Source organism: Colletotrichum fructicola (genome assembly GCF_000319635.2).
Source record: "Colletotrichum fructicola Nara gc5 chromosome Unknown KSG_Nara_v1_contig02, whole genome shotgun sequence".
NCBI lineage: Eukaryota > Fungi > Ascomycota > Sordariomycetes > Glomerellales > Glomerellaceae > Colletotrichum > Colletotrichum fructicola.
The window spans coordinates 5,645,722-5,668,270 of NW_027094052.1; the positions used below are offsets into that span (position 1 = coordinate 5,645,722).

Genomic DNA, 22,549 nt, shown 5'->3' on the forward strand with positions numbered 1-22,549 from the left:
TGATGAACTGGTTTGCTTGGTCGGGTTTATATAGCTTCTTGAAAAGGGTATCAGGAAAGCTTTTCACAGCTGGAAATCCCACAAGTACCCTCGTTTAGTTGCTTGATTCATTTTACTGAATTCGTCGATTTCCTGTAAGCATCCAGTGGGAACGATCGTACTGCAACGAATAACCTGACCCGTCAACTTTACTGCCGGAGTCCCTAAGGCCGAGGTTGCTCGGGGTTCATGTTTTGAAAGCCTCGAGCACTGCCCCCTTCGAATCCTTCAGCACAGATAAACATATAGGCTATTAGGGACATTGTCAAACAATCAACTTTCGATTCACAGGCTGAGTAAGATCTAACCCAAGTTAGCAAATCGAAGTCGTACACAAAACAGTGCGCGACATTCGATCCGTCCGGTGTAAACTAACAGTCATGGATTGTAATCCCCACGAAATCTGCCAATCATCAATTTCAATATCGCACAACACGTGCACCTTTCATAATGCAAAAGGTGGTGATTCTGGACTTAGCAACCTTCAAAGACATTGCCAAAGCCCGCGTAAAAAGGCCACAAAGTAACACACGGTACCTGAGGAATGCGAGTGGTTGCATATAGCGAGTACGACCGATTGGCAGACGGAAGATCAATGGGATTGGTCAGTCTTTGCCTTAGGCAATGTTTACGTTGAATATTGGATTGTCGTAGGCTATACAAGGTGAAACGCTAGCCCTCTGTTACCAGCTTTCTCAACATGAAACAAGACTTAAACGGTCAAAATGTCATTCCTTTGCATCTTCGACCTGTGGCCTCAAATATGCCACTGTCCATAGCCACATAACATCAGCCCTGGACCCAGGACGGAAGCATGTATTTGCCGAAGTTATGCAGGCACCTGACTTCCGGGCAGATACATCCCGCATCTCGGTCAACGAGCGAGCATTCTGTTGACTCGTTCCCCGGAGTAGCATCGCAGCAGCAGCACAGCGTCTTCTCCTCGTTGGGTCTGAAAGGACAGCGAGTATCCGGTATCGCGCTGCAGCCATCTGTGTCAGGAACTTTACAGATCCATCCTTCAATGTCGTAGCTGCAACTGCAGCAGTCTGCATCTGGCCAAAAGTCTTGACGGCCTCCAAGGGTTGCGGCTTGAATTTTGCCAATGATGGTGACGGCAACGACGAGAAACTTTGAAAGCTGCATGATGTCGATGAAGTAAGACTGTTATTGAGCAAGGGGCGGGTGTACCGGAAGAATCAAGGCTATAGATCTATGAACAGAGATTGCGAATGCGAAAATCCGTATCAGGAGAGCACGCTGCTTAAATAGCCATTTCTTATCTGACCCCAACTCTTACAATCCGCGTTATGATGAGTGAATGTCTCAGGCCGTTCAGCACCTTTGCCTATTTGAGAGAAAGCTCGTATAAGTTGTCCAGTTGCTGATCTCTTCAGCTTGGCGTGAAAGGCCAAGTCCCCGATGATTCCCGAAGTCCTGGAAAAGTCAGTGACCTCGGAGTTAGGCCGTAAGAAGTAGGCGGCAGATAACCAGAAAAGGATTATCACAATTTTAGTTGCCCGAGAATTCGGGTTTTATGAATGCTCGGGATCCGGATTTTGCTCCTCGAACGCCCATACGATACTTAGCATAATAGAGCTGGACAGGATTGTATATCACCCATTACGACAATTCTTACATTACGGGAGCCCGAAAGATGCCTTTCGATGTGCTTCTGAACTATTCATTGGATGAACTTGATTAACATCCTTCATTTGTTCTGACAAACTCGCTATGCGTCAGAAGCCTCGAACAAACCATTTCGATGACTTTTCATACACACGAGGGCCACTCAAGGTATTAAAGATCTCCTCCTAAAAATCCAGTTCTACAGCATGACCAGCTCTGAAATGAGGGCTGAAGCCAGCTTGCTATTGAACACAATGAGGGACGAAAGTTCTGCAACAGAGATAACAGTTGGAGGTAGTGCTTCTTCGATACAAGGACGAACCGACACCAACAGCTGACCAATCTTTGAAGACTCTTGCCCCACGATCAAGACCAAACCCCAAGCTAACCTTGCAAAGAACTACACCAAAGTTTCGAAAGGCCATGTGTCCCAAAGTATTTGAATCCAAGAAATCGGGAACCACGCCGAAAGATTTGCTGCATTCTTCCTCAACTTGCCAGAAATTGGGACCGCTTAGGACGAGGTCGAAAGCTGAGAGTTAACGGGCAAGAAAATGGGATCCCATGAGAAAGGACACGCTACTGCTGGACAGATGCATTGGTTCTTGGCGACTGGCTTACATCTCATGGCGGGGATGTTTGGGTCGCAGCAGCAGCACATCTCCTCTGTTTCAGGGTTTGGTTTGAAAGGGCAGATGACGGTAGCGGTAAAGCAGCCACCTGGAGGAGGGACCGTGCAAACATGGGACTTGTTGTTGAAGTCACAGCCGCAGCAGTTGGCGTTGGGCCCTCCTGGAATTTGGCGCTCTGCAAGGGGGGAGGCCTGGATGTTGACCGCGACAGCAAGAAGCGTGAGAACAACCGACGAGAACTGCATTTTGTGCCAGGCGGGTCTGGTTTAGACTGAAGAAATTGTGTGTGTTTATGATGATCCTTTCTTTCCTGTGGGTACCTGCTTGGTTTTATAGACGTCACACTTGTAACCCACAAGGTGGTTATAGGGCATAGACTTGGTGGCGCTTTTACAAACATGGCAAAAGAACTCATGATCTCATCCTTTTAACCCTATTGGGTAGCTTTCGGGTGTCGGCAGGTCGTATATGCCTCGCCAAGTACCAGCCTCAACGCCATAGTCACGGGCGTGAGACAGAATAGCCATTCGCTCCCTTGGCGGGAACATGAATGACGACCATGTCTTGAGGAAGCAAAATTTTCTAGTTCGACGACTTCCCCGCAGTGAAAGCCACCCGACATGCCGATCTCAAATGTAATAGCTAACTCGCTCTCACGAGTCTCGGCCAAGGCTTCAGTGGCTTGCGGCAGGCTTGAACGTTTTATCCGGCAGGGAAGTCGGAGTAAGGTTTTACTACTTCCGGAATATCATATCCCATAAGCAGCCTTTCGGGAGAAGGGCCGAGGAGAGAGCTGACATGTCTCAGCCCATGGAATGGAAAGCGTCAGATTCGGCGTCAGCGTACCAAAGCCGGGCAACGGCGAAGGATCCAGCCACTTGAATTTATGAATTTGACCAGCAATCTCGAGTGACTTATCTTCTCCAAGACGGAAAGTCCTGTTCCATTAGTAATTAGTTTGGGGTTGGTGACGATCGTAATATTGGGATAGTCTCGATACCAGTCATTACTGTACACTCCACGTGCCAAAGTAGAACATGAACGTACCGCTAAAACCTGAGCTTCTCTTACTCTTTGCCAAAGATAGATGGAAAGAAGTGCCGTCGAAGAAGATATGCAATACGCTAATAGATGGCCTGGTGGAAGGAAGTGACGCGCAAAGCTAGTATAGGTCACTGTCCGGCTCTCCAATAACGACCATGGTCATGAATGTGTAGATGTTGTTGCAAAGCGGCATCTGCATTTATCTTTGAAGCGGGGAACATTACTAAACTACTTCATGGGCGCGAAACCGCAATTGGCTGGAGGTTGTCGACGTGAGGTCCGAAGTCGTGTTGTTGGCAATCTCACCATGCTGAGCCCATCCACCGTAGACTCTAGCGACAACGTCGGTCTTAGTCACGCCACCCCTCTGCTGCCGATTTCTACTACCTGTACCAAGCAAGACGTTAGGGAGATTGTCCCTAATGGGCATCATTAATGAAAGATAGACCTATGTTCAACTAGACACCGTCACATCTGACATCAAGGAGGTAGAAATGCGCGATATCGTAGCATGCAGCAGACACGTCATGGGAATTTGTTCGGTCAATGACGGGAGAAGAGGATGTTCATTGGCTGCTTGGCCGACGAATACGTTTTAGGCTGTTGTTACTGCAAAGGAGTAGCATGGGCGACCAAACGTTTCATGTTTTCAAGCGCTCGCTCCACATAGAAGCAGGTGGATTCGAAAGAGTAATCCTTCCTGCCGTGCGGCGAATCTACCCCATCAACACCGACACTTGGTGCGGCATGAGGTCAGATATCAGGCTCCTGGGCCTGTCTACAATCTTCTTCCTCGTGCCACCTGAATAACGAGAGGCAAATGCACGCTGAGAAGGAACCGGAAACCCGTGGATGGTGGCTATGACACCATGTCACCAATCCAACGCTGTCGTCTTTGTACACGAAGGTCAGCTGCCCCCAGGATCCTTGTCCGCGCTTTGGATATGCATGCTGATTCGGAGAATACCCACTGTTGTTCAACAGCAAACAACAGTGCGACGTACTTTCTTGCCTGGGTACTGGTGACATTACCTGTGTGCACCGTGTACTGGCAATCGGCTGCATCTAGCCCTTGCCGATGTTTGCTCTAGCGTCCGCTCATGAATACGCCCGCGCACATCGGTCGGGCAGGTCCTTCAGAACGGCGTTGTGGGGGTGGAGACTACGTGTGTGTATGTGGTTGAGACCAGAGGCAAGACCATTTTCGACACTGGGGTGATTCTCAAGAGTTGGCCATGTCAACAGAGACTTCCCAAGGTTGTTTCTCGTAGGATTAATTCGTCGATGCCAATTCTTCCACTCAAGAGCGACAACTACCTTGAAAGAACAAAACATGGAGACAAAAGCTGAACCAGGCCTGTCTTCTCTGGTAAGCAAATATTGACGGGTGGAATGTCAGATTTTGACATCAATTCATAAAGCTGACCTTCCTTGAAGCTCCAGCAGAAAGTACCGCGTGCACTGGGAAACTATGGCGTCTTCGCAATATTGTTACCGCTTCTGGCTTTGGTGATGACCTTCGCATTTCCGAAGCTGTCTTTGCCAGTTGGATCTCGAATGGAAACAATTGATGACCGGACACCCATCGACTGTTCTCACAACTACTCCATCGAAATTCTATCGCTCGACCCCGTAGTTTTGTACATCAACAACTTCCTGAAGGACCAAGAAATTAACCATTTGGTTCATGAATAGTGAGATAATGGCAGTTCAAGCTGTTCTATCTTGAAAACCACAGTCCTTGCTATACTGATACTCATTCAATCAACAGCTCAAAAGACCTCGAACACTCCCTCGTCTACGACGACAACCTCTCACCAACTATTGATCGATCATATCGAACATCTGACTCAGCTAGAATTCCACACGCTGACCCGGTTGCATCCTGTCTCACCACTCGCATGCATAGCTTTCTCGGGAACATCCAACACATCGACATCGAGCCGCTCCAGCTCGTGAGGTATGATGTTAGTGAGAGATTCAAACTGCATTACGACTGGTTTTACAAACTCGCGGAACAGACACATCTAGAACACACTCCAAATCGACCGTACAACCGCTTCGGTACCATCTTTGCGTACCTAGGGGATAACTGCACTGGGGGCGAGGCATACTTTCCGGACATCAAAGGTGTGGCCTCGGATGCGGATGGTGAGAAGTTTTCCAGGACAGACACGGGCATGGGCCTTCTGGTGAAGCCCAAGAAAGGGAACGCCATCTTCTGGAACAACATGCACATGAATGGCAGCGGAGATTATCGCGTGGTGCATGCTGGATTGCCTGTCCATTCAGGGCAGAAGATTGGATTGAATATGTTTAGCTACTATTATCCTGATTATCCGATTGTTGGAGGAAACAAATAAAAGTCTGCAGTTGGATATCCAGCTTTCTAACGGACTGGCTGCTCTGAAATCTGAATTAATTGCCTTTTTGGGGGACATGATAAGCATCGCAGGTATCTGGGGGGTATGTAGTCTTCTCACGACACACCATGAAAAACTCAGTTTTCCACGTTCTCCGAAGAGACCGACTATCATACTTACTCTACTTTACTATCTTCATCGTTATTATAACTATCGTCGACATTACTGTCGTCTTCGTTGTTATGACTATCGTCTTCATCATCATGGTCGTCGTCGTCGTCATCCGTAATACAAATATTCAATTACGTAACAAAAGATAATCCCCCAGACACAGGGCAAAATGAGCCGTGTCTGCCCAAATTTCACCACAAGCGAATTCAAAAGCCCGCTAACTCTGTCAAATTTCATGAGACCATTGCAGTCTGTTGAGAAAACAAATTTACTACTGTTCACGCCTACAGCGACATGGACAGGGACATATTCTGACATGACACTATTCACTGCAAATCCCTTTCAACGCCGTGTCCGTCCATCAATACTCGATGCAACGGTAAATCTCTCTGTTCTACCCCTCCCGAAGACATACAGTGCTGGTATTGAGCGGTGTGATTGAGACCGCATGAGATTCGCTGCAACTTTGAGTTGTCTTATCTTTGCTATCATTGCATGTATCCTAGTATTTGAAGACCGACAAGGTGGCAAGCGAACACTTGTCAAGTCGACCTTGAGCCGGACGAGGGCTTGAGCCACAATGGCCTACGTTGTATCACCCTGTGCTGCCCCAAGCATGTTTGGTCATGAGTGCATGTCAAGATCACCTTTCCGTACTGGAGGCAATACGAATTTGACTCCTGGTTAAATGCATGTATCAACGCTTGTTGGTATTGCTTCTCATATTCAGGCTGCGTTATCATGGCAGGGGAGTTGCAAAAGGCCCCCACGAAGACAATATGCACCTGACTGAATTGTTTGCCAAGATCCAGCGTGATCAGCGACACCGTCTTTAGTGGATACAAAGGCCCTGGTCTGGACAGGCATCTCTTTTTCGTGCCAAGAGGTTTGCGTTGCAATTCGACCACAAGTTGCAGAGTCTCCCAATCGTGTTTATGCCGGCGGTTCAGTCTAGCTGTCGTACTGGCTGTTGGAAAGGTGGCGTATTTCACCGTCTTCATTGTTGTCCCTCCACTGAGAGCGATCGCCCGGGAATAGCCCAACACAGAGGCGGCACTGCACTGCGAACCTCAGGCCCAACAAGATTTATCGATTCTCAGCTCGATGTCATCTCCTTACAGTGGATGCTCGGTGAAGGAGGTGCCAGAAGCCCCGCATCTCATCCATTGGAACTCCAGAAAGCTGATGGATCTTGGGGGCAGCTGAGAAACTAACACCTTGGTGAAAGTCTGACAGGTCATGCCGAAGTCTGAACACTACTAGAACCCGTACATTTCGATTGATATAAAAGACCTTCAAAAGCCTCCATGCCTCCAAGACCTCTTCTCCTCATCATAATCTCATCGCAAGCAAGTTACTCCTCAACCAGCACACTTTTCCAACTACAAGACCTTCAATCATGCAGTTCAAGACCTTCACCCTCTTTGCTCTTTTGAGCGGTCTCAGCCTTGTTCTCGCCGCCCCCGAGGTGGTCAAATTGGCTGATCTTGAGGCCCGCTCTGGTAATGAGTTCCACGGTCGTAGGTTACGCATTATCCGTCAATACAGATAGCACACTGACGACTAAAGCCCCCAACTCACCCTCTAGCGACCGCCGAGCGATCCCTGTCGACGAGGAGTAAATCGCTGTCACTATCAATAGCCCACACAAGGTAGCTCAGGGGGCATGATGTGGACTCTGGGATTGGAATTTCATCGGTGGAAAAGAGTGAATGTTGAGCCTCGTTCGTCAGGAAAGGGTCAACAATATGCGCTCAAGAAAATGGAGCAGCTTCTGTTCTCGTACATGCGGCCGCCAACTGGTCGATCTCAGATTTCGTCAATAATGCAAGTTATCTCCCCACCTGTGTTTGAACGTCACTCGGATTATAACCAGCTGCGAGGAGCTATACGCAGCTTAGAGCACCTTGCTCGTTTTAAGAGCTGCTTCCTGAACTGAAAGCGATCATTAGAACGCTACATATGTCCATGATCAATTGCTGGCTTATCGCCATGCCGGCTTCCTTTCCGAGTAATCTCATTCATTTGACTTGCCACTCTCTCGTTCAGGTGCAGCCGGAGTATCCGCCGCCCCAAAATCGCGCGACCATGGTGAACAACGTAAGCCGGGAGTCGTTAGAGGCTGCAAATTCATGAGGCATAGACTTTGTGCCGGCGGTTGGAAATGAACTAGCGACATCTGGGCTCTCGAAACCTTGCCATGTACATGTCACTACACCACGCTGGCCCACATCTTCCTGCCTACAAATTAAATTGCAGTATTCAGGAAGTAAGCGTTGTTCGGAGATTTCCACACATGTGCCCGCGAACTCAGGTTTTACTAGTGGATTATGCAAGAATCATAAGCTCACAGTTGAGGCCATATGGCTTGTAAGGCTTAAAACAAGAGTTCGAGCCTAGGTACTGATCTGGATTTCCGACGGCCGTTTTTCGGCGGCCGATCAAGAAATCCAGATGCGCTTACTGCTCTCTAGACAAGCGTTAGTTTGATATGCCTTTCTTGTTTGCGGGGTGATAAAAGCTTGAGGTTCAAATCGGAAATCCCCCGCACATCCATGAACCCCACTAAGACAGCGAAAGCCAAGCTCCAAATCATCGTTCAAGACCGCACGTTGCGATCTATCGGCTCATCGCCTGTTCGGCGCCGTACCGGACCAGCCCGCCGCTTACAAAGTTATCGACCGCGTCATATCTTACGTGGGTTGTCCTCCCCCGTCTGTGATGGCATTGACGGTGTGCGGAGTGAGGGTAGGGATGTCGTTGAATTCTGTGACGTCGACTACGTTGAGGCGGACTGCGGAGAATTGGGTCAAAGAGTGTCATTGGTGAATGAGGGGATGGAGAGGGGTAATACGCCTATCTCGGCTTCTATGGTCTTCTCAGATACCAGCTCATCCCTTAAGGTTTCGACTCTGGGCGGACGGGACCAGTCACCCACCACAGCTGGGTGAAAGCTTGCTAGGGAACTGATTTTCTTTCTGAACATGCTATTTCGGCAAGTTTTGCTCGTTAGAAATGCCGCATTTCGTCCTCGCTGCTCTAGCGTAACTCAATGTCAGGAACAACACAAAAGCTCTAGCTTAACTCAATATCCGCGCTAACAAGAATCTTAACCGGATGGTTAGCTGTTCTCCAAGTCGATGCTTTTCCCGGTCGCGTGGGAGCGAGTCATGCATGAAATGAAGCTTATCCTTTTCTCAACAGAAAGGAATCTCGGTATAACAGATTTAAGCAGCATTGAATCCACCTGGTTAATGGTTTTAGTTCTCTGTCTCTGCAAGGTATCTTAGCCCTCTGCTACCTTATATTGTCATTTCACGATCAGGTGAAAGCCGGTTCTACAAAATGCTCTTCGCTATCATTGTCCTCTTGGAGGCTCTTGCAGTTTCTGTAGCTGCACATCCTATTGTCATCTCCCCCGACGTTTCCCCCGACGGTTCCCCCGACGTTGCCCCCGAACGCCCTTACAACTGGGCGCCAGTGTTCAGACATGGCAAACTCCCCATCGCTATTGATATCAAAGCAGGGGAAGAAGGTAAAGTTGAAAGAGCCTAAAGACCTGTGCAACTGGTTCTGACGTCCTACCTAGTCACAGATGAGCCCGACCTTCAACCTAGGAACGAGGCCGCGCTTGATGCCCTTGTCTTAGATACTCAAGATGCCGGGATGTCCAGTCAGCAACACGACAAGGAGATAACTGACGTCCCTCTTAATGATGCCCCTTCCATCGCATCAAGGGCCAACAAGCCCTCGAAATCTCAGATCAAGGCCGACGACAAGAAGTTTCACAGAGATCAACTGAAACCGAACGACGCCAAATACATCAACAACCTCGACAAACTCAATGCTAAAAAGTGTGGTGGAGGCTGCCAGACCTCCCTAGACTCTCAGCGCTCCAGGAACAGCAAGGCGCAAAAAGTGAAGGAGGGCCAACCAAAGCTCCCCGGCTCAAGGGCATCAAGACACGAAGTCAATACTAAACAAGATGATTACAATCACGATCTTAATCACCTACGTCAGGACAGAGGTGACTTGGGTGTAAACGGCCAGCACTCCCTCGACTCGTGGCATTCAGTCGAATCCGCCAACTCGAAGGCATCGAGAGCAAAAAAAGCAGCAGCGAAAGGAGGTCATCATGGCTAAGCAGCCGAGAAATGGGTCGAACCAGCAACATTTGTGTGGATTCTAACGGGTTGGAAGTTCGAACTGTGTTTCACACAACTATCAGGGAAAGGAACGATCAAAAGTTTGATTGCGATAGGTCTTGTAGCAAGTGAAGTGTCGTCGCAATATTTTGCATCGGTCCACCACTCCCATGTAAACCGTGACCTGACCATTACTAGTAGGTATGCAAAAGAGAAGCACGCAGTGAGACTGAAATTCAGTGCATAGCTGCATGAGATGAATGCATTGCTGCTTTACCAAGTAGAATTCGCACATCTCCAGTCAGATTTCCTTAGTTTATTATGCAGCAAATGGAAACATGAGCGCTTCTTAGACGTTGCTCAAGTGCAATGCATGATAGACACGGGAGTTACCAAAACATTGTAGTACGTCATATATGAGAATATCATTCGCACTAAACTGACTGCTCAAAATGTCTCCAGTCCATATCCCAAAACCAGATATTTAATCCAACTTTCTCACCAGACTTTACCGGCAGAGAGGCATGTCGAACACCACGATGAAAGCTGCCATTGGCATGCATATTCTCCCAGTAGACCGCCGAACCAGCAACTGGTTTGAAGGTAGTTCCTTCGTACTCTGTCTCGTCGCAGTCAATGATGCCACACCATCGCCGCCAGTGCATGAGTCGGTGAGATACACCATGAATGTCGCCACACGGTTTCCCTCAAGAGTCATCTTATCCCAGTCGTAATGAAAGGAGTAGTAACCATTGAAGCCGTACCGCTGGACCTTGAGATCTTCGATGAAGGTAGAGTTGTTGCGCCAACCCCTAAAAGAGGTCGCTCTTCTTTTGATGCGTCGTGTGATGATGTCCAGTTGGAGGATTGCAGATTCTGAAATGCGGGTCTTGGGATCGACGAAGTGTTCTGGGCCGTTGTACACCTTAGATGGCTCGAATCTACCTTCACTACACACCGCTAGTCAGCTTTATAACCCAATTGACCAAAAGAGGACTTCATTACCTGGCTGCAAGAACGTAAGATATTTCGTCTTGGTTCAAAAAGTCGTGAATATAGATAATGAGGGGATCTTGTGAGACGATTTGAGTCTCATATCGATGGGCAACTGCGTGAGCTGGATATTTTGAAGGTGGAGGGGATGACTGCAATCTGGATTGAATAAAAGCAACTGGAGACGGGCTTTCCATCAGATAAGACAGAACGCTTGTTGGCGAAATGTGAATCAAAACAACCCCAAGCAAGCCAGCAAGAACCGCCGGTGCAATTCTCTGCATAAGAGACCGGTTGCAGCGCGCGAAAAGAGATGGCATTGCGTGTAGATGTTGATGATTTGAGCCTAGGTAGGAGAGACAGTATCAGCGGTCAAAATGAATCTTTCGTCAACGAAGGGAGGGAGCAGAGTTTCAAAGTTTCTGCCAAATAGTTTGCTGTTGACGCAAGGTGAGGTTCTGCTGGCCATGTTGGCCAACATCTCTCAACAGATAGCTTAGATGGAATGAGGTTCCAAGTCCCATGACATGTTTAGATACTCCAGAAACAGGGGCAATGTTTGTACGGTAATCGTTGCTCGATGCCGTAACTGCAGTGCCAGAAATGCAGTTTGCTTTTGCATGTACCAAAGTCTCAGCGTTCAAACATCTGCACCAGCCTTGTCTCCTCCCGACCGTATGAGAATCGCACCTTAAACGCATTGAGCAACTGGCATGAATGAATGTTGTGACACTACATGCATTATGGTTATTCCCGAGTTCTACAAAACTCACCGTAACAGGTAACCGTTGCGAGGACGTAAGGTCTTATCAGTTTCTATGCTGCACCGCTCTGGTATGCAGAGTTCAAGAGCTTTGCCGCCGATGGCTTGCACCAAACGAAACTGCGAAATCTTCTTTATTTTCATGGAATGAGCTGTGAGTATGTCGACGGGTATGGGAGAGCTCGATCAACAAAGTCACCGCTCGTAGTAATGGATATTCTAGACGTACCTAGCCTATGAGGAAGCACTCGTCTAGGCCTGGTAGGAAGAGGGGTCTACTCTAGAGCAAGGACGGAGACATGTAGATAAAGGGAACGTTGTTGCACAGGCCGGATTGTAGGTCTTTCACAGTGCAATACATCCCAACAGATTCAAGGAATACTTTTAGATGTAGTATTACTTCTTAGACCACTGTGTAATTATGCAATGATACACCTCGACCCTTCGAGGACCCTTGGAGGATCTGTCACCCGACATTTCATAAGCAGCACGTCCAGAGATACGGCCAACGGGAATGTTGTTGGTAATCGTCAGGGTCAAACACACTCCCGGTGAATGCACCACAACGCTCCCAATAGAACTTCACGTTTACATCTCCCAAAATCTGAATCGATGTGATGGGGCATTGATGAATTCATTCAGACTCCTGCATTCTGAATAAATCGTCAACTTCGCTATCAGACGTTGTGGTTGTCGTCATCGCAATTGCTGGGCTATATTCGTTTCTGCTAGAAAAGCTTAGCTCTTTCTGAACTTTCAGAGGTCCTTGTCGTCATGGGTCTGTCGGAAGGATTCGTCTCCATTTCGTTTGTAGAGTATTTCGGAAGGAAACCCCCAGACACGCAATATTTATATGGGCTTCGAGAACTTGCCTCAACTCTGGTATACTGGCATCATCACGTACTATGGTTCTACTGCGACTATCAACAAGTCCTTGAAGGCGCATTAAACTACTATCACGAAGACTATTTCGCCACACTCTCTGGGTGACGAATATTGTTCAATGGGGTCATCTTGCATTCGCAATCGTCTTCGTCGTTTCACGCTAAGCCATATCGACCAAACTCCTTCAGTATATCCATTCTCGCAACTACTTGGCCTCCGCAAGACCGTTGTCTTCCTCTGTTTCCAAACTCAATTGAAATAGATTAGTCCTCACATTCATTATATTAGTTATACTCTAACTGCGGTGCAAGCCTAACCAGCGATCTAGCCTCGTCATTGATCGACGACGCTGTAGCACGTTGGCGAGCGATGTAGGAAGAGCGTCCTGCAGCATATCACACGTGACAACCTCCCGGTCGGTCGCCTTGCGCGTGGAGTTACTTTCATCCACCCACGCGTCGTCGGGATTGAAGCTTGAAGACAGACTTGCCGCCCTTGAAGATGCCAGTGAGACGGAGCTTGGCAAGTGCAGGAACGGCAGCCTTAATCGCAAGACGGATGATCTAGCCTGGGGAAGAACGGAATATCTATTCGCTTCTCTTGAGACTGAAATCTACCATGCAATTACTGCCATCCCATCCACCAAAAAAAAAAAAAAACAATAGCGCTGGTTCTGTTTGAGAAGAGAGCCTCGTTTACGCGTCTGACCAGTCGTACTCGTCGTCCAAGATGGCCGCGCGAGCTAGCACGGCAGCCCCAAGAAACTCATCTTTTCTGAACGCGTCCGGCCAGCCATGCTGACGGTACAAGTGTTTCATTGCCTGCAAATTATCAATACCGGATGACTTTGGGTGTCATACGCAGCAGGGTAGAGCTGTGTATTCGCGATCGGGGCTCACCTTGGCATCCGGGTCATTCACCGCTCGAATGGCAGCCCCAAAGTTTCCCGCCGCAGGTGCCGGGACCAGCTTAAGAGTTGAAATTTCCTTGTGCATCTTGCTGAAGAAGTTATCAAATGAAACCGCCTTTGCACTGAGCCATGGTGCGTCTCCTTCGGCCTCGGCAGGGGCGTCACCATACAGGTAGTAATCGTCGCCCTGAGGATAGACACATCCTGCGCTTCTATTAGTAAACTCTACAATAGAAAGAACATGTAGGTCAAAAAGAATCAAATATTCAAAAGGTGGACCTCTTTCCGTATCGATGAGCCAAATCACACCGATCGCTGCTTCGTCATGTGTCAAGGATACCATATGCGGCGGCAAGGGCCTGTCAAAAGGCGCCAACCCAAGCATAGCAAACGGCCGTTGATGCCAGTTTGGGTTTGGGTCCTTTTCGGGCTGCCACTTGTTTCTGAGGTAGGACAGAACCTTCGTCTCATAGTAGACCACCGCGTCGTCGCCCGCCTCGTCAGTACCGGGGGGCCCCGCTCTCGGATACGGAAGATGTCGTAGAAGGTCAATGGCCTTGTCGGAGCGGCCCAGGGTCCGCAGCGCGCCGACGTTAAGCTCCTCGTCGGTCCATCCCGTCTCGGATGGCGCCTGAAGGGCGTCTGGGTGCAGATGGCCCATGTCCACGAGCAGGCGGTAGTGGCGCTTCACGAGTGAGGCGACGGCATTGCGGTCGTAGCCGAAGACTTGACGAGGCTCTCGGGCAGGAGTCTTCTTACGACGAAAGATTTTCGCGGAGATTGGGAATGGACGAGTGAGTAAATTTGCTGTTTTTGAAGTTTCAAAAGGGGGAAAGGTAGTTCTTGATCCTAGGCGGCAAAAGGAAGCGGGGTTCATGTAGGTTTGCCGCCAATAGTTCGAGTACCCTCCCTTAAACAACAAGGGTCATCGGACTCAGAAGGTCCTTATTGAAACGATGGAAAACAGGAAACGGGAAGAGAAAAGACCAAAAAGAAAAGTGCATTTCCTGAGACATTGCCCTGCTCACTGTAGCATGAGGCTTGATTGGGCGCCAAAACATAAACTCCCAGTCATCCTGAAATTCGAAACCATGGATCTGGCATCATCGTAGGGAAAGCTGCAAACGACGGCGAGGGATGTCAATACGGAAATTAAAACTATCATGATTAATAAACGGAATCGGTTCCTCAATTTGACAACCGGCTGGCCCCGGCGAAAAGCGATGCTTGAAGAAATTAAGGAAGAAGTTTGCCATGCGTGTATCTGGAATTACCAACACGGCCTACGGCGCGGCCGCACTGGGACGATACACATATGTAACATGTCCATCTATCTTTGTAATCTCACTATTGATTCCCAATGGTTGCCTGCTATACGTTGTCGTGTTGATCTTCTTGCATGCTTTTGTGTTGTTTGCTTCCGGACGCCTACCGTCTGAGCCATTTTATCCAGAAACCGAGCTTTTTACGCGGTTGAACCCATAGAAAGAAACTTTCGAGCGTTTCTGGCAAGTTGGAAGATGGATTCCGCTTTTTGTAAGCATTGGCTCGTCTGATCATCATGTTCCCGGTAGCGCAAAAGGTCTGTCCAGGTCCAGTGGATGAAGAAGTTGAGCTCATCGATAAAGAGGTAGAACTTGTGGCGGATGCAGGACTTGATATGGGCGGCGGACTCGTTGTGTTTGAAAAGCTTGAGAAGGATACGGAACTCGAAATGGGTGAAGAAACCGTTGTGTTTGAGAAGCTAGTGAACGGCAAAGAAGTAGACGTGACTGAAGGACTTGCCACGGCTGACGAACTCATCGTCGTGGAGGAAGTCGAACCAGGCAAAGATTCTATTGTGGGCGAGGAACTCGGTACGAGCGAGGAACTTGATTCTGGCGAGGATGTCGAGGCAGGCGAAGAACTAGTACTAGACGGAGAGCTTTCCGTGGGCGATGCACTCAATGTAGACGTCCCGGAGGGATTCGAGACTGGCGGAGGAGTCACTGTGGCGGAGGAGGTTGATAGTGTGAAGGAGCTGGACACGGTCGACAGACTCGATACAGGTGATGAAGGCGAGATTAGGGTTGTTTGACTTGCTGAGGAGAGATCGCTCATGATGGATGAAGAGCCGAGGATGGTACTAGACGGACTCATCGTGAGGAATGAAGAGCTGTTCGTGAGGCTTGATGTAGATGAGGTAATTGAAGGGGGGTTGGAAACAATTGCCGAAGACGGCGTTGGTGTTGCGGTAGAGGTGGGGTTTACGACACTCTCCGAGATGGATGCTGCTGATGCTCGAGTAAGAGAGCTCGTTGTTGACGACGACGAAAATAGAGATGGGGAAAGCGATGTTGACGAGGGGGGCGGCGCCGACGAAGAGGACAGCGAGGCACTGCGAACCGGTGATGACGATGTAAGGCTTGAGGACGTGCTCAGCGTCGCCATCGAACCTGATGTAGTGATTGAGATTGACGACTGTGTTCTAGGTGATGCGAGGCTGCCTGGAGGCACACTGATTGGGTCTATGGTAATTGAACTGACTGTTGGGCTGCTCGAGGATCCTATGAGGCTTGAGCTCGTTGCCGACAATCTCGAACTATCCATGTCCTGACTAGACGAGCTGGGGGCAACGATCTGCCCGTTTTGACATTGTTCGACTAAGAGATTTCTGCAATTAGCATTTGGGTGATCGTCCAGAAATTTCGGGCTTTAACCAATCTCACCTGTGTATGCTACGAGAGAGACTGGGTCGCAATTGGGTGGCCTGGAAGCAAAGGTTATATAGACCCGTGCGGTTCGATCCTGGCAGAAACTCGCCTGATCGACGGGCAGGATCGGATTAGAAAACTGAAGCGTTCCTTCGGAAACACTAAATGTCGTTGTGACGGAGTCCACTGGCGGTATTCCTCCGGCGTTGAGAAGTTTATAGCTCTCGCCAGCATAGAACACAGGTACACCATCGATTGAGAGCTGTCCAAAGGCCAAGTCGTAAGGTTTTGCGTTGTTGCAATCTTGGCGATCTTCATTGGTATTCTCAACCACAAAGCCCCCTAGGACTCTCCTTCTCAGGCTCCGTTTCACTAGTGTTGGGCCTGGGACGATGAGAAATATCAAGGGTTGAACGTTCGCGGCAGACCCCGATGGTAAGGGACTGGAGCTGGAGCTGGAGCTGACGGTGGTAAACTGGGTTGGGCTTGAAAGACCTGAGATATCGGATCTAGACGTGATGGCCGATGAGAGAGGCCCAGATGGTGAGGTGAGAGAAGAAGACCGTAGAGATAGAACCGGCCCTATTGACGACGCTGCGCTCGATTTGTTGGTAAGCAGAGTGGACGTTGGGAATGTGAAGGTGGAGATGGATGATGAGGCTGAGGTGAGAAAAGAGGAAGGTCGCAGAGGCGGAGATGGCCCGGTCGAAGACGTTATTGCCGATGTGTCTGTCAGTATCGTGGATGGCGATACTGAGAGTGAAGGACCCAAAGACGCAGACATGGTTTCAGAGACGCCATCTGAGAGATTGGTGGAGGCATCAATTCCCGTCCCAGCCGATGATGTTGTGGTGCTGTTAGAGCAGATTGAACTCAAAACTGGCTCTAGGTAAGTCGAGAAATATGTAAAACACACTGTCGATGAATCATCTTGCTCCGCCTGAGGTGCAATGGCACTTGCAATGATCTGTGGTATCACCAGGGAACCGACGAGCAATTGAGGTTTCATGTCGCACAGGTTGCATGCTCGCAGCTCCAAATTCAAAATTCGCCCAATCTACTGGGACTACATGGCAACGGTCCAGCAGGATACAAATACCAAATGGGCTGAGTACGTGTGGGGAAAGTAAGGGAGTTATGTGCTTGAGATCTTCACAACAAGGGAGCTGATTGCAGTGCTACTGTGATGTCTTAAACCTGGTTGATCAATAATATAACTTAATTGGTGGACAGCCGGATCTGAATCGGCTAGTATGGGTGGTGCCGAGGATGAGGCGCAGGGAACCCAAGACAGTCTCACGACACGCCATGAAAGAAAACGGACCCGAATGCCACCCCTAATCTCGGACATGACGGTGGAATGTGATATAGGAGGCGCGCAGCATTCCCATCGGGCCGCGCAGTACCAACTTCTGATCTCTGGCTGGGCTACCTGATGACAAACGGTGTCGTTGCTCGGCCCGACGCCCATCCAACATCCGCAATCTGGACTTTTGCAGATGTACTTAGTGACCGGCCCACGAGCCTGCGCTTGTATCTTTTGACGTGCCGAGTCGATCTAATTACTCCGAGAAATTCTAGGGTACCCAAAACCGTTATGAAATAAGGCAGAAATCCACATTCGCAATGTTTTGTCCATGACTTAATTCGAGGGTTCTCTATTCCGCATATGATCAACAAGAGTATGTTGTTGCAGAGACATATCATGGCATATGGGCGAAGCCTGCAACCGCTTCTACCGTAGACCTGTTTGACTTCAATGTCCATATATACTTACACAATATGTTGCCCCATAGGTATCCATCGTTTCAACCATCAATCGCCCAAGCTCGACGTGCTACAGGTTACTGCCACGTTAATTGTCGTAACTCTATCGACTGACTCGCGCCCTCAAAACACCTTTGAGAGAAATAGACGAACGAGCCCCAACCTACGGCTCTTTCTCCCAATCCGACAAACAGTTATTGAATCCTTGCAGCCACCCTTCTGGGTCAGTGTTTGAGTCTCATTTGGCTTCAGGCAACGTACCACCTTTGGACCGGGAAGTGATGCAATGCCCATGAAAAATTCCCCGATTGCCATGGGTGCAGCGCTTACATAACACCAACACTATGTAGCATCAGTGGAGAGGATAACGAAGAATGATCACGCGACTGCGGATAGTATGCATCAAATCAACCTTCTACAGTCTGGAGTTACTTCATCATATGTCGTTCTGATTTCAATCGATAATCGAAGAGGGAGGGCAATTTCGAGCCCCAATACGGTGGCTACCGCTGCGACTTATTAGCCCCTCGCACTTTCCAGCCATGATTGTCACACCGTCCGGTGAGGGCCTCCATCTGACGACTGGATGTCTGCTATCATGCGACTTGTACGAAAAGGTCCACAGCATCAGAAGAACACGACCAAACACTCGGCTTCAGTAAAACTAGACAGCGATCCTGGCAGGGGGAGATATTAAGTGGAAAACCCGGTCTGAATAGTCAGATGAATGCCCAGGGCTATGTGCAAATCAGTTCAGATTTGTACTAATTAACAGCAGCGTAGCGTATGACTTTCCCCGACACCTCATACGTTGCTGAGTATAGAGGTTTGATGCTATCTAGTGAGTATACCTAAAACGAACAAATAAGCCGACATTTGTACATATTGCTGCTGTCTACATTTGGACCAGCTAAAGTAGCAACCGAGCTCTAATAGCTATCAGCCGACTTCGTAGCTCTTGCAGTAGACCCTGTGACTTTGCCTCATGTGAGACTGATAGGTATTGTATCACAAATCTTACCGACCGGTGGATACGTACCCTACACAAGGCAGCCATGTGCCAGGCATCCAAGGCAGCCTAGACCTTATCGCACATTCTCGGTGAAAGGGCGAGATGGTCACAAGGAACACATGAAATTCCATAATAAGTTGTGCTGCCCCCTTCGAGCGGTCACTGCCTCCTTGTTAACCTTGTTTGTTATATACTGGGCACACGACTCCTGAAATCCGACGATTCACAGCAAACTTCAAACGCTTGAAGCTTATGTTTCTTCAGTAACAAGCTCGGCGTCTCGAAACTATGTCTATCAACGAGCACCCACCTGAGGTTCGACGTCGGCACACCCAGATGTCGGGCAATCTTTCGTTATTTTCACGCCTTACTGGGCGATCTGACAGGAGGCATGGTACGACTGAAAGAACTGGTCCGCAATATGAGTACTATCCTTGCTATGATCTTAGCTGGGCCACATTGAAGAAGTTTCTGGAGGAGAAATGGCCTAATAAAAAGTTTCCCGACGATGGAGAGAAGGTAATAGCCATTTCCGTTTTCATATTATGGGATAGACTAATCGCCCAGATAGACGCGAGACCAGTGGGTTTTTGAAGTTCCAGAAATGCTCACAGAGGTAGGTGGCCGAACGACTCACCAAGGATACTGCTGATAGATATGTGCAGAAGGATCGAAACGACATTGCTGCTTTGAGAGACAGTAAGCGTCCAGAGAATGCGCGGCGGCCATCGTTTTCAGACCCAGAAGATTGAGGGAGGCTCGAAAAGGTATTCTTTTGTCTGCGTATTGGAACCCACGGCAAGGCGCTCTTGACGAGCCGAAATGGGAGGGTTGCGCCGGGCTCATGCTGTCCGCCATCGAACTCGAATATGCCGGCGATTATGCCTAGGGATCGAAAATGCAATTTTGTTGCCGTAAGATATGTAGGTGGGTGCGTATCCATAAGCAGGCAAGTTAGCAGCGCCTTGTCGGTGGCGTAAGATTTGTCTCAGGCAACCAAACTGTGGGCCATGGGTGGTCATATGAGCGCGAATGTGCATGTTTGATTGGATCAGATGTAGGGAGGGTGAAATTTACCACCACCTCAACCGGGCTTGGTTTTCGGTACACAGGCCTTGTACATGGGAATAGCATGGGATGCACCAAAGAATGTGAGGCAAGCGAGGCATACGATATGCGTGGTGGCAGCCGCAGTGAAAGTTCACATTGGCGTGTTGATCATGTTGTCGGCTCGGGCACTTGCGTATTTTCTGGTACCAGTACATGTCTACTCCTGTAGCTCATCATGTAAAGTCCTGCGTGTGGGCTGTGTTCAGAGTTATCGTGCCCCAGCCGGGACATGCCGCAGACTCGGTGGCTACGGTCCACACGATTGACTTGTAGGCGTACACAAAATCACAAATCGGGGACTGTCAGAACAGATATCATGGTCACGTTCCCGTCGTCAATAAAAAGGTTGGACCCATTTTGGGCTTCGTAACGACTATTAGAATAAGTTTCTGCACCTCTGTCAAGCTCTGGATTCAATGACATCGATCAACATCTTGCCGGCTAGCTTCCAAAGGTCTTACCTAGATAAAGATATCTTTCCATGCAACCTTCTTCAAAAAAGCATCAGTACATACCCCATCGCTCTAGCTGCGTTTTCTCGTCGATTACACGATGCGGCGGATGATTTATGCGAGTCCAATATCGGCAAGGTGGAGGTTTGTATCAGGGATCTCAAGGCCAATGATGGTGCAGGGAGAGGTTCGTGAAAACTACACCGGCCGTTATTCTGCTAGGGATCAACTGACGCAGTTAGATGTGGCGAAACGGAACGTTCATAAACCAGATGATCTGACAACATGGCTTGGGATTAGACGGTTGGACCAAGTTGATGATACTCAATGCCACTTGCTCGGTGTTGCCGAAAAGGACCCAAAATGTCGATTGATGTAAGAAAGAGCTATTCATCCCTTGAAAGAAATTCAATCAGTGTTGATCGAAGTGCAGCTACATCTATGGAGACAACACCCGAGCACGTCTGAACATCACACGCTCAATGCTCTCTGAAATCCTGACGTTTCATCAGGTGATGCCTGGATTCCTGGACTTCTTACTCACCTTTGGGCTCCAGAGTGACCAAAGAGGGATTAGTTTCAGTAGCTTCCGGGAGCAATACGCCTTGAAACGATCATACACCAAATTTGGAATCAGCAGCTTAGGACGATCCGGAAGACAATATCAGATCTGCTAAAATCTCAAAGGTGTCACTAAAAAGTCTGCCGACAAGGAGGATTCTATCAACAGTGAATTCTCAATTCGACCGGCAGTGTTCTATCATAGCTTTGACGTCGTCGGGGGTAACTCCGTCTGGATCATTGCCAAAGGCGGCACGGATATCTACCAGCGGTTCAAAGAACTCACGGGACAAGATGCGAGACCAGAAGACAGATCTTTTGGAAGCCCTAAGGAGTGCTTCAGGTCAAGTCTCTCCACCCATCTCATGTTGTGCCATTGGTCAACAGAGGATTGGAAGGGGTATCTTAAGTGGCTGGAGTATGTTGTCGATGAGCAGGTAAGTGTTAGGCCTTATAGAAATTCAGGATGTGACTGATTTGAGATGGAAGACCAAGAGAGCAGTACTTGCGCCCACAAATGATGGGTATCACTACACTGTGTACACGGCGGCTGATATTCAGAGATTCTTGTCTTGGCAAGAGAGGATTAGCGAAGTCATTACCGTACTCGAGTCGAACGTCGAGGTAATGAAGTCTTTGATGCGCTTCTACGCGAAGTTGCAAAGCAATAACGATTTTGACCTACAAGCAGTCTGCAAGGATGATATTGAGGAGTTCAACAATCAATTAAATAGCGTGATGGATGATTTTCGAATGCAGATCACCCGGGCGAAAGCACTCGTCAAGCTAACGAGCGACCGCGGTGAACTTGTGAAGCAACACCGGTTGGAAAGACTGAATCGAAACATGGAAAGGGAGGCCATCATGGTGCGGATAGTGACAATTGTGACTTTGATTTATCTTCCAGCAACCTTTGTATCGGTAAGTCTTAAGTTAATTCTAGTCAGTGACGATGAGAAAACCACAGCTAACCACGCGATTCAGACATTTTTCAGCACAGACATTATCAAATACCAGGGGCAGAACTCGCCTCAAGGCAACTTTTCTCCTATTGCTATGGAAAGATGGCTACAAGTTACTTTGCCGCTCACTTCCTTGACCTTATTAATTGCGTTCTATGGCAACAAATGGGCCAAAACCAAGGCAGGTAACAAGATGCTCCTTACGACACGGTCACGGTCCGCTGTCACTGGTGGGGAAGAACATAGCCTTGGGGCGGGAGAAGGATGGGGCCTCGGCCCCGCTGATCCTCCAGCAGCACGGAATTCCGTTCTTGCAACGGTCCTAGCTTGGCGGCCGCGTCTCCGGAGGCATCGTTCGGCCTCGGCGGTTACCACGAAGCATATTCCCGCTAGCGGCTCCCAAATTGTATAATCATGC

General features: G+C 48.8%; 5 protein-coding genes across 5 annotated transcripts; 3 read left to right on the top strand and 2 right to left on the bottom strand.

Moving 5' to 3' along the window:
• Nucleotides 1-9,223: 9,223 nt before the first annotated feature.
• On the top strand, nucleotides 9,224-10,021 carry CGGC5_v004353 (uncharacterized protein; the record flags this gene model as incomplete). Its single annotated transcript, XM_032025988.1, has 2 exons — nucleotides 9,224-9,413; nucleotides 9,468-10,021. 2 exons carry the CDS (start codon nucleotides 9,224-9,226, stop codon nucleotides 10,019-10,021), a joined length of 744 nt encoding a protein of 247 aa, XP_031877487.1.
• A 3,338-nt stretch (nucleotides 10,022-13,359) lies between these two features.
• On the bottom strand, nucleotides 13,360-14,235 carry CGGC5_v004354 (uncharacterized protein; the record flags this gene model as incomplete). The annotated part of the gene is made up of 2 exons (XM_066151273.1): nucleotides 13,360-13,485; nucleotides 13,564-14,235. 2 exons carry the CDS (start codon nucleotides 14,233-14,235, stop codon nucleotides 13,360-13,362), a joined length of 798 nt encoding a protein of 265 aa, XP_066009530.1.
• A 900-nt stretch (nucleotides 14,236-15,135) lies between these two features.
• CGGC5_v004355 (uncharacterized protein) lies at nucleotides 15,136-15,651 on the top strand (the record flags this gene model as incomplete). The annotated part of the gene is made up of 1 exon (XM_032025986.1): nucleotides 15,136-15,651. The coding sequence occupies one exon, from the start codon at nucleotides 15,136-15,138 to the stop codon at nucleotides 15,649-15,651; it is 516 nt and encodes a 171-aa protein (XP_031877469.1).
• Nucleotides 15,652-15,699: 48 nt separating this feature from the next.
• Nucleotides 15,700-17,051, bottom strand: CGGC5_v004356 (uncharacterized protein; the record flags this gene model as incomplete). The annotated part of the gene is made up of 3 exons (XM_066151274.1): nucleotides 15,700-16,041; nucleotides 16,101-16,216; nucleotides 16,283-17,051. The coding sequence occupies 3 exons, from the start codon at nucleotides 17,049-17,051 to the stop codon at nucleotides 15,700-15,702; spliced, it is 1,227 nt and encodes a 408-aa protein (XP_066009422.1).
• A 2,283-nt stretch (nucleotides 17,052-19,334) lies between these two features.
• On the top strand, nucleotides 19,335-22,543 carry CGGC5_v004357 (uncharacterized protein; the record flags this gene model as incomplete). Its single annotated transcript, XM_066151275.1, has 9 exons — nucleotides 19,335-19,565; nucleotides 19,618-19,662; nucleotides 19,712-19,745; nucleotides 20,685-20,795; nucleotides 20,851-20,983; nucleotides 21,042-21,166; nucleotides 21,296-21,606; nucleotides 21,659-22,090; nucleotides 22,154-22,543. 9 exons carry the CDS (start codon nucleotides 19,335-19,337, stop codon nucleotides 22,541-22,543), a joined length of 1,812 nt encoding a protein of 603 aa, XP_066009421.1.
• Nucleotides 22,544-22,549: the final 6 nt, after the last annotated feature.